The 16,255-nt window shown below is 38.8% G+C and overlaps 1 protein-coding gene across 1 annotated transcript in view; it reads right to left on the bottom strand.

Moving 5' to 3' along the window:
* Positions 1–559: 559 nt before the first annotated feature.
* ABI3BP (ABI family member 3 binding protein) overlaps positions 560–16,255 on the bottom strand; it is a 124,062-nt gene continuing 108,366 nt past the window's right edge. Inside the window, exons 47-51 of the mRNA XM_062512244.1 lie at positions 9,171–9,250; positions 7,686–7,715; positions 6,541–6,702; positions 2,698–2,811; positions 560–675 (exon numbers count right to left, since the gene is read on the bottom strand). Coding sequence (XP_062368228.1) covers positions 560–675; positions 2,698–2,811; positions 6,541–6,702; positions 7,686–7,715; positions 9,171–9,250 — 502 coding nt within the window. The remainder of the gene's footprint in view (positions 676–2,697; positions 2,812–6,540; positions 6,703–7,685; positions 7,716–9,170; positions 9,251–16,255) is intronic.

The following is a 16,255-nucleotide window of genomic DNA, read 5'->3' as shown; positions in this document are numbered from 1 at the left end:
CATACATGTAAGGAGAAAGTGCTTCAAGTTTACTGGCTGCAGGATATTAAAAATTACAGGATCTTTTCTATAATTGATGACTGGGAGATGTTACAGATGGATTAGGATGGGTAGCTTATGGCACTTGCATTACAGGACCAGTGAATATTTAAAAACTAACGCACATTGCATTCCATGACCAACTCTGGCATATCCGTGCCTTTAACATTTATTACAACATTGTGATAAATAATATACACACTGTATCTTTTAAAATACCATATAAACCATACCTTAAGAATAGGGAGCCAGCTTCCCTATACGTTATCCTACAACATGTCCCTAGCCTGTGTTTTTTTTTTTTAAATTCTAAAAACAAATTTGTAACACTGGATAACTACAGTAAGCAGCCTACACTATTACACAATTAATGCAGTATTGGCATTAGACTTGTACGAGCCTCGCACATCGGCCAACACCAAAGTGCCAGGCGCACTGTAAGTGTTGCCTTCCTGCAGCCTGCGCTGGGCAGTTGGGCGGGGAGCACGTGCTGGGCCTTTGCACTGACCTCATGTGGCATCTACCACTTGCCAGGTATCGACGTGCCACACTCGTACCAGCGGACATAGTTAATCTGAGTCTCCCCACCTATTTTCCCAAATTTGACAGGTTCCTGACGAACTGCCCTGAAAAACCCTGGAACAGAGAAGAGAGTTTTGTTTGCATGAAGCTCTCGGGACGGTACCACGCTTTGGTTCCAAGAAGTCTGCAATTAACAATTCAGTGAGTGGCTATTGTCACCAAGCTGTTAGCCCACCTGCCACAAGCAGAGCTGTTTGCTGCCCCTACATATATTAGCACTGCACTTTGCCCACTCTAACGGTGCTTGGGATGGTGGTGCAGAGGTGAAGCTTGCCTCCCCTGAAGATCCCAGCCCCCTGCTGTGGGTGGTGCTGGCTGGGCACAGCCTATGCCCCCTCTGTCCCCACTCTGGCCATGCTGGGTTCTCAGAACAAGAGGCTGCTCTGCGTTGCATGTGGCAGCAACAAATAATCTTCAGTACACAGCCTTGAGACTGCAGTGTACCTCAATAAAACCTAGCCACTGGGGAAAGTTCACAGCATCTCCCCATCCCTAAATGAGAAGTCATCCTCCTGCTTTCATTCTTGCCTTTGATGACACAATTGCTTCCCATTCAAACAATTAACATTAGGTTACGAATTAAAGTGAGAAGTAGGGGGTCCCTCCAACCTGACCATAAAGAATGTACGAGTGGCTGGTGCAAGCATGTGGGGACACACACACACACACACACACACACACACACACACACACACACACACACACACACACACACACACACAGAGAAAATACTGTTCTGCAGCTCAGAGACAGCATCAGCCATGATTCCCTCACAGCCCTTCAGGTCAAATACATGTAGTTAATTCAGAAATCAACCTGCTGCAGCCAGAACAATTGGTCTGTTGGTCTGTTCTTTCCTCTGTTCAGTTCATTTGCTAGAAATAGAAGCTACTGAAAAGGTGAGGTCTTTTGTTTGCTTGTTTTGTTTTTTTGTTTTGGCCTATAAATGAGTGTAGCTCATGAATTCACTCAAGTCCAGTTGCAAATTGGTTTCAAGTGTCTTTTACTGTGGTAACAAGGTTGTTAGGTAAAAGTTCTTTTAAATATTCAAATATTTTTAAAAGTGTGAATCTGGTACAACTGAGAAGTTTGCTGTCCTGGCAATGCAAATTTGATTCTGACCATCTCGTACACAAAATATCTTTTCAAATGGGCAGCACTGTCTGGGAAGGGAAAAGCTAAAACCTCTTTAGATGAAACTCACAAAACACATAAACAAACACCCTTCAGACACTTCACATTCATCTGCCACACCTACCTTGATGCATTTCTGGATTCATGTGGGGTGTTTTGTGAATGAAGCACAGGAAGGTTTGGTCAACATGCTGATATTATACCGAAAACTGTTTTGCTGTTTTCCTCAGTAAAACGTTCCATGACATGCTCAGCACATGTGCATGTACCAGTACAGTCTGCATTCTTACCCCACAAGGAACAGAAAACCTCACTCTGGCATTTCTGCCAAGCAGCAAGGCAGGAGTTCAGCTAACAGAAGTACAAATTTCTTATGTCTCAGCATCAGCAATGTGTGAAAAATAAACAGGCAGGTCACAGCTGTGTTTAGCACATCCAGTTCCATGTCCACTTAGACCAGGCTGAAATTTTGGGCACCCTCTTGCAATCAGTACATACAGAATTACTACAGCATGAATTATATTTTCCAGCCATAAGTTTTCAGTTTCTTATTAGTACCAAACAGGGTGTTTAATGCCCAACTGATTATGTATTGTGCTTTAAATCAACCTTGCTAATTTGAACACACCACTTAATGTTTCTCTGCAAACTCAAATTTGTGGTTGGGTTTAAATATGTAATACCAACAGCGAATAATTTGTTGGACTGTATTAAACAGGAGGAAGGCTGTTTGCTACCAACAGAACCCAAGTCATAACCATCTTAACAAGTCATTGTTCACTCTCAAAAACTTCCTGACCCTCTTCTGCCTGCAAAGCTGGCAAGCTCCTTTCATCACCATTTCTCTTTTCATTTAATCAGTGGGCATTGAATCCACTGGCAGGAAATAGAAACAACTAAAGGAATTGCCAAGGTTTGCTAGAGACAGGTGTTAGGAATTACCGTCTTTGGCTGGTAGATCTTCTTGCTGTCCTGTCCTTCCATCTAAGAATGAGTCTACAAATTGGCAGTGATCTTCTCCATGGCCCCTCTGGTCTCCTATGTTATAAAATTTTCCTGAAAGCAAAGAAGCAGCAAAGTTTAGCGAAGGCTATTTCCAAAAACCACCAGAGGCAATGGGCTGTGCTCTTTCCTCTGTGGGGAAGCCAAGGTGATCACCATGATTCTTTTCCTCTCAGGACCTGTAGCTGTAATTTGAACATGACTTGCAGGCTTCAAGTGCTCATGGCTAAGGCAAAAGTGCCCAACTCATGGCCAAAAGCTATGCTTGGATCTAATTTTTCCCTCTCCTTACATTTCATACAGTAAGGGAAATTTTTTTTACTACCAAGAACATAATCAAAAAGCAGATTTCAGTAGTGATTTGAATGGAAGGCAGGTCTGGTTCCCTGTCAGAAAGCCCCCAGTACCTTCAGAGATGTTTTAATAGACCACCTCCTAACATAGCCAAGGCCTGTTTTATAAATCATCATATTTTTATAACATGTATGTGCAGGTAATAGCCCTTCAGATATAGATGACTTTGGATACTGAGTATTTATCCAGATCATGGAGTGTGCCCATGTATTTACTTGCAGGATTGCTTAACAGGAGAGTTTAGTGCAACTGAGTAGAAATCAAGGTCTGAAGTGTCCCATGTGCTGTGCTGATGTTACAGGCTTATCCTCTTAACAGGCACAGTGAAGGAACTTGGACAGATGTTTTTTTTTTGCTGATTTGATTTGCTAATAGTAAAATTCAGTTCAGAAGATGGAGGAGGGCATGCTACATTCTCTCCCTAAACCTGGGATGGAAACCTTTGTAGATAAACTAATTATTCTTGCTAAGCTTCTTTCATAGCACTTAGTTCTCAATATGTTAAACCTTTGGTTGAGATGTTGAATGAAAAGGTGTGAGCACTTAGAAAAAGGCTTAGGATGCAGGTTTAAGCTAGGCAGAAAGTCAAGTTACTCATTAGATACTGGGCGTCCTGGAGCCTTGACTCTGTGGCAGTCTGGCCATTTGAAAGGTGGTGTGGTGCTTCCAAAAAGCAATTAATAAAAGAACAGCCTACTAATAAACACCAATGTTTTTGTGATATGAGCAATATTTTGCCAAAATTTCTCACCTCCAGTTGATGGCCACTGTGCATGTGGCTCTTCTCTAACTTTACAAAATTATTTATTGATATCTAGCTTTGGCTGCAGACATGGTTTTTGCATAGCAGAACTGGTCAGAGGGAGCTCCTCTCAGCAATTTTTTTTCTCAGAAATTAAGAACATTCAGGCTGCACAAAAAAAAACCCTTTTTTTTTTTTCCACAGCTGTTGAAGGTCACACATAGAATTTATATTTTTTCCTTTCCTCAATAAATACTTATTTTTAGGTGGCCTGCTTTTCTGGAATGCCTACAGTGACTGCTCTGGAGGACTGTTAAATTAGGTCAGCAGTAGATACTGGCTTATGGAACAGTCCTGGCATGTGTAATGCAGATCAGTCTTTCTCCATACGAGAGAATAAGCCAGATATTTTAATGGCTAACACCAGAACAGTAACTTGCAGATACATACTCTTGTGGCCCACAGCTTAACCTATGCATAATTCAAACAACCCGTCTTCATAAATTAAGTGACTATTGCATTCTTACTGCCCAATTATTTCCATAATAAAACAACACACTTAAAACCATTTAGCTAACAAATAACAGGTTATCTGTTTTGGGGATAGCAATTCTAGCACAAAGTAAAATTTTTTTCCCCAGCATTCCCTTGTGGGTGGCCTTACAATCTTACATACAAACTTTATTTTATACATTATAAATTCCACAGCACTAGAAGAATAAATTCATGCTAAAAACCAGCATGCAAAGATACAGTTTTTGCCTGCCTTATGCAACAACATTTGGACAATGCACCCAAGTTTCGAGGCAATTACGCTACTTCAAAATTTTGGAAGATTTTTCAGCGTCCAGTGGAATTCAGAACTCGGCGAAGCCTTGCACTGGTCCAGCTGGCTGGTGCTTGCAGGGACACTTCCGCCAGCCTCGGGGGCACGGCGAGGTGAGGTGACCATGGAACACATCAGAACAGAGCTTGACTTCAAACAGGAAAACCTCTCACTCACACACAGAGACCTCACTTAGGAAACGGAGGAAAAGCAGCTTTCCTTCTATATAAATATTTCACTTATTTTAAATATTGTGACAACTGGTCAGCACTGGTTGTAACAATTCAAGTGCAAGAACCAGGCTTAGCATGTATAATTGAATACAGTGTGTCCTACCACTTCTTTTTCCAGCGAGGTTAAACCACCACCCGGCCAGCAAGAACAAAAACAATCTAATGAAAATAGGAAAATGGGCTCCTGATATTACGCTTTTCTCCTCAGATTGGAGTAGCTTTCACTGCAGTGTTAATTCACTTGGTTTAGGACAGAAGTCTAGTCCTGCTAGATTAGTACTGCTATTTCCTCTGCTGGCTGGTTTTGGGACACATCACTGGGACACGTTGCCAGTGCTTGTCATTTGATCACAGCTGGTTAGTACAGCAACAGCTGAATGAATGATACATCTGTTCAAACCATTCTCTTTTATTCACGTAATTGCTAAGATATTATTTACATACGGAGTATTGTACTTGCTATTAATGACAAGGCTTTTCTTCCTTGTCTGCTCATCAGAGAACAGTGCCAGATACAAGTCAGTGATGCTTAAAATTATGGTAATGTGGGCTGCCCTACAGTCTCCTGCTCTTTTCCTTCCATGAAGCCCAGAGCCTCACTCCTGTGAGGTGCTGAGCTCAGAGATGGGGCAACTTTAGGTTATGAAAGTGGATTCTTCTAGCCACAGTCTCTCCTAGCTAATTCAATTCAATGTGTTGAACACCCTTCCCTGACTTGCACTCAAAAGGCATTTCTCACACATCTTTGTGCTCAGATACCACGCTAATGCCATTGTCACAGAGCTGTCTGTGGCAAGAGATCTCACACAAAAGAGAGACAGGGGCTTCAGATGCATTATTAGAAGTTAACATAATTCTTAATGTAGCAGATACAGCTTGCACAAGCTGCATGAGACACGAAGATGTCCTATCAACTAACTGAAAAACACTTCTTACAGGTTGTTTCCCCAGCATGTGCCACCTGATTCAGGTCTTAAACACATCATACTCAATTTGCCTTAAAACACCAAACAAAACTTGAGAATGTAAGGCCAGGAAGTTTCCCTTAGTAATAAAATGTAATATGAGGAAGACAAAAAGATGGGGAGAAAAGGTCACAAGCAAAAATGGTGAATGTAAAAACAGAACAAAAATGTCAAAGCAGGTGAGTAAAACCTGATGACTAGAGTTAAAGTTATGTATTTATAAGGCATCCAGTAATGAAGTAACCAGATGTTTACCAAAAGGGGTGGGAATGACAGGTTTAATCCTGGTCTAAAATGAGGTCCTGATCCTCTAATTAGTAATTATTCCAGGCTACCCTTTAAATACTCATTTGGCTGTTTTACAGTATATGCTATTCACTCTGATCTTCATCAGTTTTCTGTATGATCCCCATCATATGAACAGGTACTTAAAATCAGATGATCACCACAGAGAGGTTTCTCTGGGGTCTGAAAGTTCAGTATCAAACATATCAGTGGTTACTGAGCACAAGCAGATTACTGTTTATGATTAATCTGTGGATTAAATTAAACAAATCTGATCACACTTCAGCAGAGCTCATCTTGTTAAACCTCTTATTTCAGGAACCATAATATCTTTCAGGGATATATAAGGTGGAGAGCACTGATTCAAATGTTTCTTACCTGTAAGTGAATCACTGAGGTATATCTTGTATCTCAAGGAATTGCATAGCTGCACACCTACAAACTTCTTATACCACGTCCTCTTTACGTATTGTTTGCCTTTGCATTCTGAATATGTGTCTGAATTGAATGGGATTTCAGTCCAGATCGCATCTTTTCCCACTGCAGGAGAGGAAAAAAGAGACTGAAGTATGATGCTGCATACAAAACTACACACAACAAATACATTTGAATAACTAGAATTAGAAACCTTGATGAAGCAGAATGTACCATGACACCTGCATTTTGAACATGAGAATTATTTCAGGGAAACACCAAAGTATGCAGATACAATTGGTGCTGTGAATTCCTCCTGATGTCCGCTGCTGCAGGTTTGGAATAGGTTCATTCTAGGACCTCTTCCTAGGGGGACAATGTTTGTATTGGTAAAACTCTCATTTACGAAGTGTGTGATACAGCCATTCTCCAGTGCGTTCTTGCCAAGACAATCAACTTGCAGCAAACTGTGATCTAACAAAAATACATGTGAAAATGAAGTGCCATTAATTATGTGGAAAAAAATGGTGCCACAGTGTTTTGTCAAAGTGAGAGTGATGTCTATTACAAATGCAAAAAGCAGTCCAATTTGCTTGAATTATCTCAGCTCTTCTTTAAAAGCTCAATCCACCTTCCATCAAGGACAGCAAGAGTCTTGCAAGAGGCCTAAAGCAGAGCTAGATCAAGCCTTCTGAAGCAGAAAATTTTCCTAAAACACAAAGACAGATAAACAGAATCCCCCGAGTTGTGCTCTGTTAACTCACTTAAAAAATGTGGAGTAGCTTATTCATTTTGCAGAGCTTTCTTTGCTTTAATGACAAGGTTGAGAAAATATGAGGCTGTCCTTGGCTCATTTGTGTACCTTGGTTTGAAGCCATCCCAGCTGCCATGGGAGCTCCACATCATGCTGATTGCTTTATGCTCAGGTAAACAAGCAGCCTCACATGAATTCTTTAGCAGGGGCATGGGTGGTAGGAGTGAAACTGTGTGTGAATGCTGTTTGATTCTGTAACTCATCCAGCTGGTGCAGCAGAGCTACCTTCCTCATAAAATTCTGCTATCTCATTTCTGATAAAACTGCTGATCAAATTTATATATAAAACACTTACTTGAAATTGGCTCACTCACTCTTGGGTCCGCTGGGGGAAGAAAACAAACATTCAATCAGACACCGTAAAATGAACGTTCCAAATAATTCAATGGAAAAGCATTGATAAGTGATTTTTTACAGCTGACGTAAGCTGTAATTTGTGAAACAGAAAGAGTTTTGGAAGCAAAGCTAGCTTTTGTATTAAATTAAATTAGAAGAAATATATTTCTTGTGTGAAACTCCAGTATTAATGAGTTTTTAATAATTTTACTTCTGGGACAATGCCAGATATCAAGCAGAGTTCTAGTAAAACCAAGAATTTAAACCTGTAACCAGAAAAACCCAATTGTACTGTGTCTTATTAAAATTTCAATTTCAAAACCTAAATTATAAAAAGGACACTTCTGTAATACTTGCCACAAAAAACTTGGCTTTGAAAGCCCAAATGTGAGAAATGGATGTGTGCAATTAAGAAAAAAAACCTGGGTGCTTAATTTGTCCAAACTAAATAGGAGACAGAACATAAGCCTTGTCATTCATGAAAACTGCCCTTGGCACAAACATTTCTTTTTCACTTTTAATGGTATAGGATTACAAAGAGTGTATTCAGAGTTTTTAAATGTGTGTGGCATAGTCTGGACTCCTCCATGAGTAATCCTTTGCTCAGCCAAAATTCTCATCTGTCAGTGACAGCACGGGCTGATGACTATTAAATTATTAGACCTGGCTCAAAACACAGATTGAGAAAGTCCTTTTATAAAGGCTAAATCAGTTTTGTGTTTTATGTGATCTTTCAGTACTACCAAGTAATAAACACTTCTGCACAAAAGATGGTATCTTGCTTGCCTAAAGTCAACAAGTCAGCTGTAGTTAACCTTAAGGGGAGCAAGAATAGGGAAAGCAAAGGTGCTCTGATTCTCACCTCTGAGTCAGAGACAACTCGACTTGGGAACCAGCCAATGGCCAAAACAAGCTTGTATACACCTCTTTAACTGTTTCACTAGAGAGTAAACAGGAGGGAAAGGGACCTACTGGGATGCTGACTTTTCACAACAGCTCTTTCTCAATCCTTATTCCAGCCAAACAACATCACTGTTTACAGCAGCCTTATTGAATAGGTAGCAAAAGCACCTATGAATACACCAGCACAAAAAACCCCACTAATGCTCCCCATCCAGAAGCTCTTAACAAGTTGGATAAATGCAAAAAGGTCAGGAATATAAATCTTAAATGACTGAGCCTCTGTAAGGATGAAGTAATTTTCTTTGCAGTGAATACCAGGCAAACCCTCTGTGTTCCTCTGTTTTTTTCTCAAGTCTGTCAATCCTCACACAACACAGTTCCAATCCCATGACTTTCCAGGCACAGTGGCAAAAAGCCATTCAGGAGACAGTAAAGAGCAAGACTGAATGCACAAAAGGAAGTGAGGGAGTCTTTCATGCATCCCACAAACATGTGCACTAAAACTGCTGTAAATGATGGTCTGATCTTTGGAAGTTCTTACCTGATTCAGTACTGAATGCCACAACATTGCTACTTGGACCTTCACCAAGGGGGTTCCTAGGTTTCACGTGGAATTCGTAACTGGGGAATAAAATCAAAGAGGTGAAAATTTTGCAAACTAAGCATTCTTGAATAGTCTGGAGCAAGCAAGCAGCACACACATTGGTGCTACTCCCCTTTTGGAGAAGAACAAAAAAGCCCAATTTCTTGCCACAGAATCACTGAGACATTTTTTGTCCTAGCTGTGTAAGACCTGAACTGAACACAAAATTAACCAGTCCTATTGATAATTCTTTGCACACATACTATTAATATTTGATTTAATTCACCACTGACTTGTCTATCTCCTCTCACACAGCAGTTTCAGTTCTGGCAAAGGGAGCAAGTTTTGATGAGGTCTGAAGCAACGTGATAAGCAGAGACTGAGTAAAGGACATTGCTATTTATTTGTACTTTTTGCTTTCTTAAGAACACAAGCCTCCAATTCAATGCCTCTCAGGCCCACCAACAATGACAGACAGGACCAGTAGCAAAACACAGGGCAAGTCTTCAGGACATGAGATCAGCCAAGGCAAAGATCCAATTACTTGAATGTATGGTAATAATAGGTATACGAAGCAATAACAAGACACTGTGCAGAGTCTCTTTTGCGTGTGTTTTTACTGATGTGGCACAACACCAGCCTGTGCTGTAATTATCTCACGATCCCTTTTCATCACCATGTTGGGAACCAAACACAGTGCTGTGAAAACAGACCATGTCTGAAGAAAAAAATCCAAACCAGACTCTTCTTCTTAAGCCTCCCCCACCTTTCAGTGCTTGACTAACAGTGGAAGTGCCACGCACAGCGGGACATCTCCCATGCTCTGAACATAGACATGGAGAATCTCTCCTAACACAAAGCGTTTTTTCATCTTTGACAGGGTGCCACAGGACACGAGACAAAGGAACTATAGGCCTGGAAAACGGGCTCCAAATTAGAGGCATTTTTGCTCTAAACACAAAAAAACCCGGGAGTCCCAGAAGTAGGCAACTAAACATTCAGCTGTTGAATGGATCTTTTACCAATTTTAACTTTGGTAGCTTGTGACTGTAATATAGCATTGTAACTTATTGCTGGAATAATTTCCAAACAGCAATTTTCTAATGAAACCATACCACACTCTGCTCAGTTGGAAATTTGTAAACTCCATTTGCAATGCCCCAGAAGAATAATTCAATCCAAACTTTGGATTACCTCTCATTCCACCTTGGCTCCTAAAAAATCTGAGCTAATTAACCTCAGTGGAGTATTCATACAGTACCAAGCAACTGTTTTCCATCCAGTGTACTTCTAAGACAATATTTAACTTTAAAATTGCTTACTTAAGCAATTCTCTCTATTTCTAGGGTTTTCTTTTCTTTTTGAGAGAAATACTTATATAGACTGGTATGCTGAACAGATGCATTGTGGAAATTCATGGATATTGCTAAGAGAAACATGGGCTTGATTTGAGCTGAAAGAAGTCTATTCGGAGAAATCTTGACATTTATTAAAAAATGCTGAAAGAGCATTTGGAACTTTTTATTACCCATATTACCCCACAGCAGGAGGGAAACATTAAATAAATAATCAATTTAAGAAATTTATAAACCTTCATTATCAACTCCAAATTGCTTAAACAAAAATATGTTTTTAAAAATAGGACCTGAGTAGTTAGTATTCACATTGGCCATGTGGTACAGTAGCTTTTTTGGTCAACAAATGCTCTTATCTGGTAGGAAAAGTCATAATATAGAGAACTGTATCGAAGCAGTCAGAGATTCTTTCTGAAGAATCACTGAAGCATAAACAAAGATTTCCTAATATGTTAGGGATCCTAAAGTAATAGCTGGATGATAAATTAAAAAAAAAAAAAAAGAAATTAATCCACACCTAGAGATAAAGGACTACAAAGAAGTATTCCTGTTTCCTTCACAGGACGAACACCTCATCTTAAGGTATTATTGTAATTGTGATCATCAAAATGGAATGTTCTATTGCTTTGTGGGCAGTTTATGGTTTGATCTCATGGGTGATAATAATCTGGTTTTGTCCCTTTGTATGCATTTTGCTGATTTTTGAACAAATACATTGTTCTCAATAGCTGATATGCCCTACTTTGGGCTGCATTAGGCAACATTCTTCATAGGAATCAGTCCTGTTCCCAAAAATCTTTAGTCTATGAACTTGGACTACTCATCAATTCTCTGATTCCAAAAATACAAAAACAAGAACTGAAGGGTATTTTCCAAGCACTGTTTTTCAAATTGTGTTTTTGAGATCACAAGGTTCTCTGCAAAAGACCAAACCACAGCTTGGAAAATTAGGGCAAAATTTAAATAAAGAACTAAAATCTACAGCTAGAGATTTCAGCTTACGTAAACATAAAAAGAAAATTGGAGAAAAGGAAAATAATAAAGAAATGTCCAAAGTTTAGCTCAGTCAGTTAGGGAAGCCTCTTATTAATAATGTTAAAAGGAAATTTTGGAAACTAAAATACATACAATTCCATGGTACTGTGGTATGTGTTTTTACAAGCATCACAGGCTCCTTTCCTCTGCCTATTTCAATCCTAAAAACAATACCAGTGGCTTCCACAGTACAGCAATAACAAACAACCACTTTTGGAGATGAAGAGAATTAGCTAGTTGACAGAACATTGAAAAGGAGAGGAAGGAAATGTCAGACTGGGGTGACAACATGAAATAGTTTACTATAATTTTAAAGTCATGATGTGGCTGTTTTAATAGAAGACAATCTAAAGTCTTCCTTTTTGTGTGTAAGTTAAAAAAAAACCCTGAAAAATATAAATAAAATGGTGAAAAAAAGGGTACCATCTGCACTGTTATGCACTCCTACAGAAACCACAGAGAAGGGGAAAAATGCTTAGAATTTCAAGATGAATGTATGGTGACATTAATAAAGAGGACTAGGAAAGCTATATAATGTTTATCCCATGTCTGCTGCTTAGTTAGACTTACATAATGAGAAACTGGAGTCTATATTCCATCTTTATATCTGCCTGTCTAATATACCAAAAACTCTGCTATCCTACGCAAACAGCAATCTAATGCATCACACCTTTAACATCTATGGTATTGCTATCCTACAAACTTTTAGAGACCAGGCCTTCCAAATCCTCCCAAACTGTGTAAGACAGTAAAAGTCCTTGTGCAGATTAAACGGATTTGATGTACAGTAATTACTATTTGGAGTATATTTTTCCACCACAGGAAATCACTGTACCACATGGATCTCTGGCAAATACAGCTCCTCCTGCATTTTTTAAAATTATGCAAAAGAAGAAAATTGAAGATTGCAGAACTGAAAATAGGTGAAGAGAGATTTTCACCATAAATAGGAGAACTGGAACATCTGAGTACAGATGGGACTTCAGGTCTTTTGCTGGGGAGATGCTCGTGTTGAATAGCAGTTGTGCAGGGCTCTATGCACAGAGCTCCTGTGTCTCTGCAAAGTGTGCTTGGATGGCAGTGTGACCAGAAAAGAAAGAATGAAAGAGAAAAGGGGAGAGAGAAAAAAAAAATAAGGGAGAGAGAAAAAAAAAAGGGGGAGAGAGAGAAAAAAAAAGGGGGGAGAGAGAGAAAAAAAAAGGGGGGAGAGAGAGAAAAAAAAAGGGGGGAGAGAGAAAAAAAAGGGAGAGAGAAAAAAAAAGGGAGAGAGAAAAAAAAAGGGGAGAGAGAAAAAAAAAGGGGAGAGAGAAAAAAAAGGGGAGAGAGAAAAAAAAAGGGGAGAGAGAAAAAAAAAGGGGAGAGAGAGAATGAACTGCTATGCTTGTTTGGGGAATCTTTCTCCTAACAAAGTTGGAAGAAGGGCTAAGAGAAATGGGAAATGCTTATCCATGAACCCTGATATCACCAGCAATTTAGTATAATATCTGTTAGGTTTTTAATAAAACAAATAGAAACCTCCAGGATTTTTCGGCCACTTTCTGAATTTTGCTGTATTGAAACTTTCTTTGTAGCTTCTATCTTTTGACCTTTGCTGTTAACAAAAGCAAAACTCTCTGCATTAATAGAGGTTTTCTTGGGTTTTTCCTTGAATGGATTAGAAGATTTGGATGCTAACTACAATACAAAACAATATTAAATTAAGGTGACGACAGCCTTGAGACACAATTTAACCCAAAATTCCAACAGAAACCACTCAAAACATTTTTTAAAAGGAGAAGAGTACATTTGAAATCACCAAAATATTTAATGAGGAAGTAGATCAGTATACTTGACAGGAAGTTATACAAAACTGTGGAAAGCAAGCATCAAAGGCTTTTTCTTTCTTGGTTAATACTCTTTTTCTACACCAGTAGGCTGGTGGGACATGTTCTCCAATGGCCATTCAAACTTCCCCAAAGCTATTTGGAACAAGTCTTAATATTTTTCTTTACTACCTTCCAATTACTGCCATCACAAACATGCATGAGAACAGTTTTCAGCAGTCTTCAGGCTCTTTTTTGAAGGCTTGTATAGAAATTTGGACTGTAAAACTTTCTGGTCTGTTCTATGGGCTTCACTGCCCTTAAACCACCAGAATGAAAGCGAAAATGTACACTGACAAAAAAAGTAGGTTTCAAGATAGGGCACAGATACAGAAATAAGAACTACTTATTTTGGCAGACAAACCAGCAGAAATAACAGAAAAATCTCATTGGAAAAAAAACCCAAACAACATCTGCATTTAATATTTTAGGCTAAGAACGTCCATGAAAAAAATACAGGTCAGTGAAACCAATTTTTTCCAAGGAGAATATGCAGAGGAACAACATTATTACTACACAAAATATGGAACTAAGACAACAAAAGCCACAGTAAGCCCATTTCTCTCTCAGCCCTCTCAATGTTTATTGCAAAGAAGCAGCTCAAGGAGAGAAACACTGAAAACTGTGGATAATAACCTTATCTTGACTGATATAAAGGACATCTTGCCTGACTATTAACATAGAAGTTACTGCAATGCTTTCTTATGAAGTGACATTTTAATGTAGAACTAGGAAAGAGCAGAGTCCTCGGTATGCCAGTGGTACTTCCATTGGGAGGTCCAATGTGAGCAGCCTTTTAAGGAAACTCAGAAACAGGAGACCTGTATGACAACTTAGATGGAATATTGCAGGTCTCATTCGTCAAATGGCTGCTTGGAAGTTACACTGTAACTCCTTTGACTAAAATGATCAGTTTTGCAGTTTGACTCTTTTCCAAGTGGAATAAACACTGCATTTCTCTCTATAAGAATCACAGAATTTCCATGCAGAGGATGAAAAATTCTTAGTTCATACTAGTACATTTGTTTTTCCTATTTTTCTTGGCTAAGATAGAAATGAAATTTGCATTAACACACTAACCACCTCAGCCTGCATCAAAGAAACTGATATCTACAAGACCAGAAATTGCCCCTAAGGTCCAATCTTACAATAATATATGTTGTAAGACACCTATGAAAGTGCCCTGGTCCAGGCCCCTTTTCATGACATGAGGGCTGACTTAGCTGCTTTGAGTTTAAGTACAGTATGACAGACACTCACTCTTTGAACAACAGAGTAAATGCTGAGTAGCTCACTGCTCTGTTCAGACTAAACAGGAGAAAGAAGAATAAATGGAATTTGGTTGTTACAATCTTTTCACTAACAGAAGAATGAAGATGGCAAAAACTGCAGAAAGGTTGGTGTGTCCTTTAGTGTGATACTGAACAGGGGGCTGAGTAAAATGTGAACTCTACCTACTCTAAAGTTCTTGTATATAATATAAAGATTAAGAAAAGCTAACTACAGTACAAAGTCATAATCAAAGCTGTGTACATGTGAATATTAGATAACAGAAGCACATCTAAAAGAGAAATGTTTAAGAAGAAGACATTCATAAAACAAGAGGAAGTTTTCTTCAGGCACCAGTTATATCCAATAACAAGGAAGATGTACAAGGAAGATGCATATCATTATCTAGTCCACATAACATAACAACACTACATACTTTGAGATATTTCAGGAAAAGGTTACAATCAGAAGCAAATCTGAAGAAATCAAACAGAATTCTAGACTAAAGCCAAGCAGCATCTTACTGCTATCAAGAGTACCAATTTCAAGAACTCTGACAAATCAAATAATGGATATCAAGATTTGAACTTTCCAGATTATTTAAACTATCAGAAATCTTCTAAGATTTTAAATCCTGCAATCACCATATTTGGCAATTCTCTAGGTGAAAAAAGAGGATAAAATATTTGTCCTATAAGGAAAAATCCTTTAAATTAATTTGTGGTTGTCAACTGTGAAGCTTGCCTTACTATGGGAAAATGGTACCGATATGTTATGTCTCTCCTTTGGCAAGAAACATATGGATCTCAGCATTCCAAAGAAAACACATTGTACAAGAGCCTCTAAAACATTTCTTTTTAAGAAAAATAATCCCAAACAATCAGTTTTGTTAGAAAGCAGCTGACAGTGCCCGTCATATATTCAAAGGGTCTATGTCCTCACAATTAGGTTTTCAAATCTCTATTTTACTTTCAACTCAAAGTACCAGACTTGCAGTCAACAGGAACACATAAAGCTGACATATTTAAGACAGAAAGGCAATACAATTCCATGATATATACAACTTGATTTATTTAAAAGTAACTTTCACAAGTTGTGCTACGCCTATGAAAGTCCATTTTCATTTCGTTCTCCATATTATCATGGTGTGAATCTACTAAAACCAAATAATTGATAACTGTATTCAAAGTCGAAAATATTTTCTTAGCCAGTGCATTTTTTCTGGATCTAGTCACTTTTCAGATAGCTAAATGGACACACACAATACTACATGATAATCTTTATCCCATTTAACTTCTGTGTTTGTACTTAATGACAGCTGCAAGTCACACGTGCAATTTTTGATGAGTGACCATAAAAGTCTCTTTGTAGCCTCCTTAACACTGTCCAAATTCCTGGAATATTTAAAGCCTGGTCATTAGCTCCTAATCTTTAAAAGCTGCCTTGTGTAGAGGCCAGCTCAAAGGAAGGAGGGTGTCTGCCTTGCTGCAGAACTTCCCAGCAGTGTAACCATATGACCTAT

This window comes from Cinclus cinclus, chromosome 2 (assembly GCF_963662255.1).
Source record: "Cinclus cinclus chromosome 2, bCinCin1.1, whole genome shotgun sequence".
NCBI lineage: Eukaryota > Metazoa > Chordata > Aves > Passeriformes > Cinclidae > Cinclus > Cinclus cinclus.
Note: the sequence above shows the minus strand (reverse complement) of the source record. Positions and strands in the feature narration are given on the sequence as shown.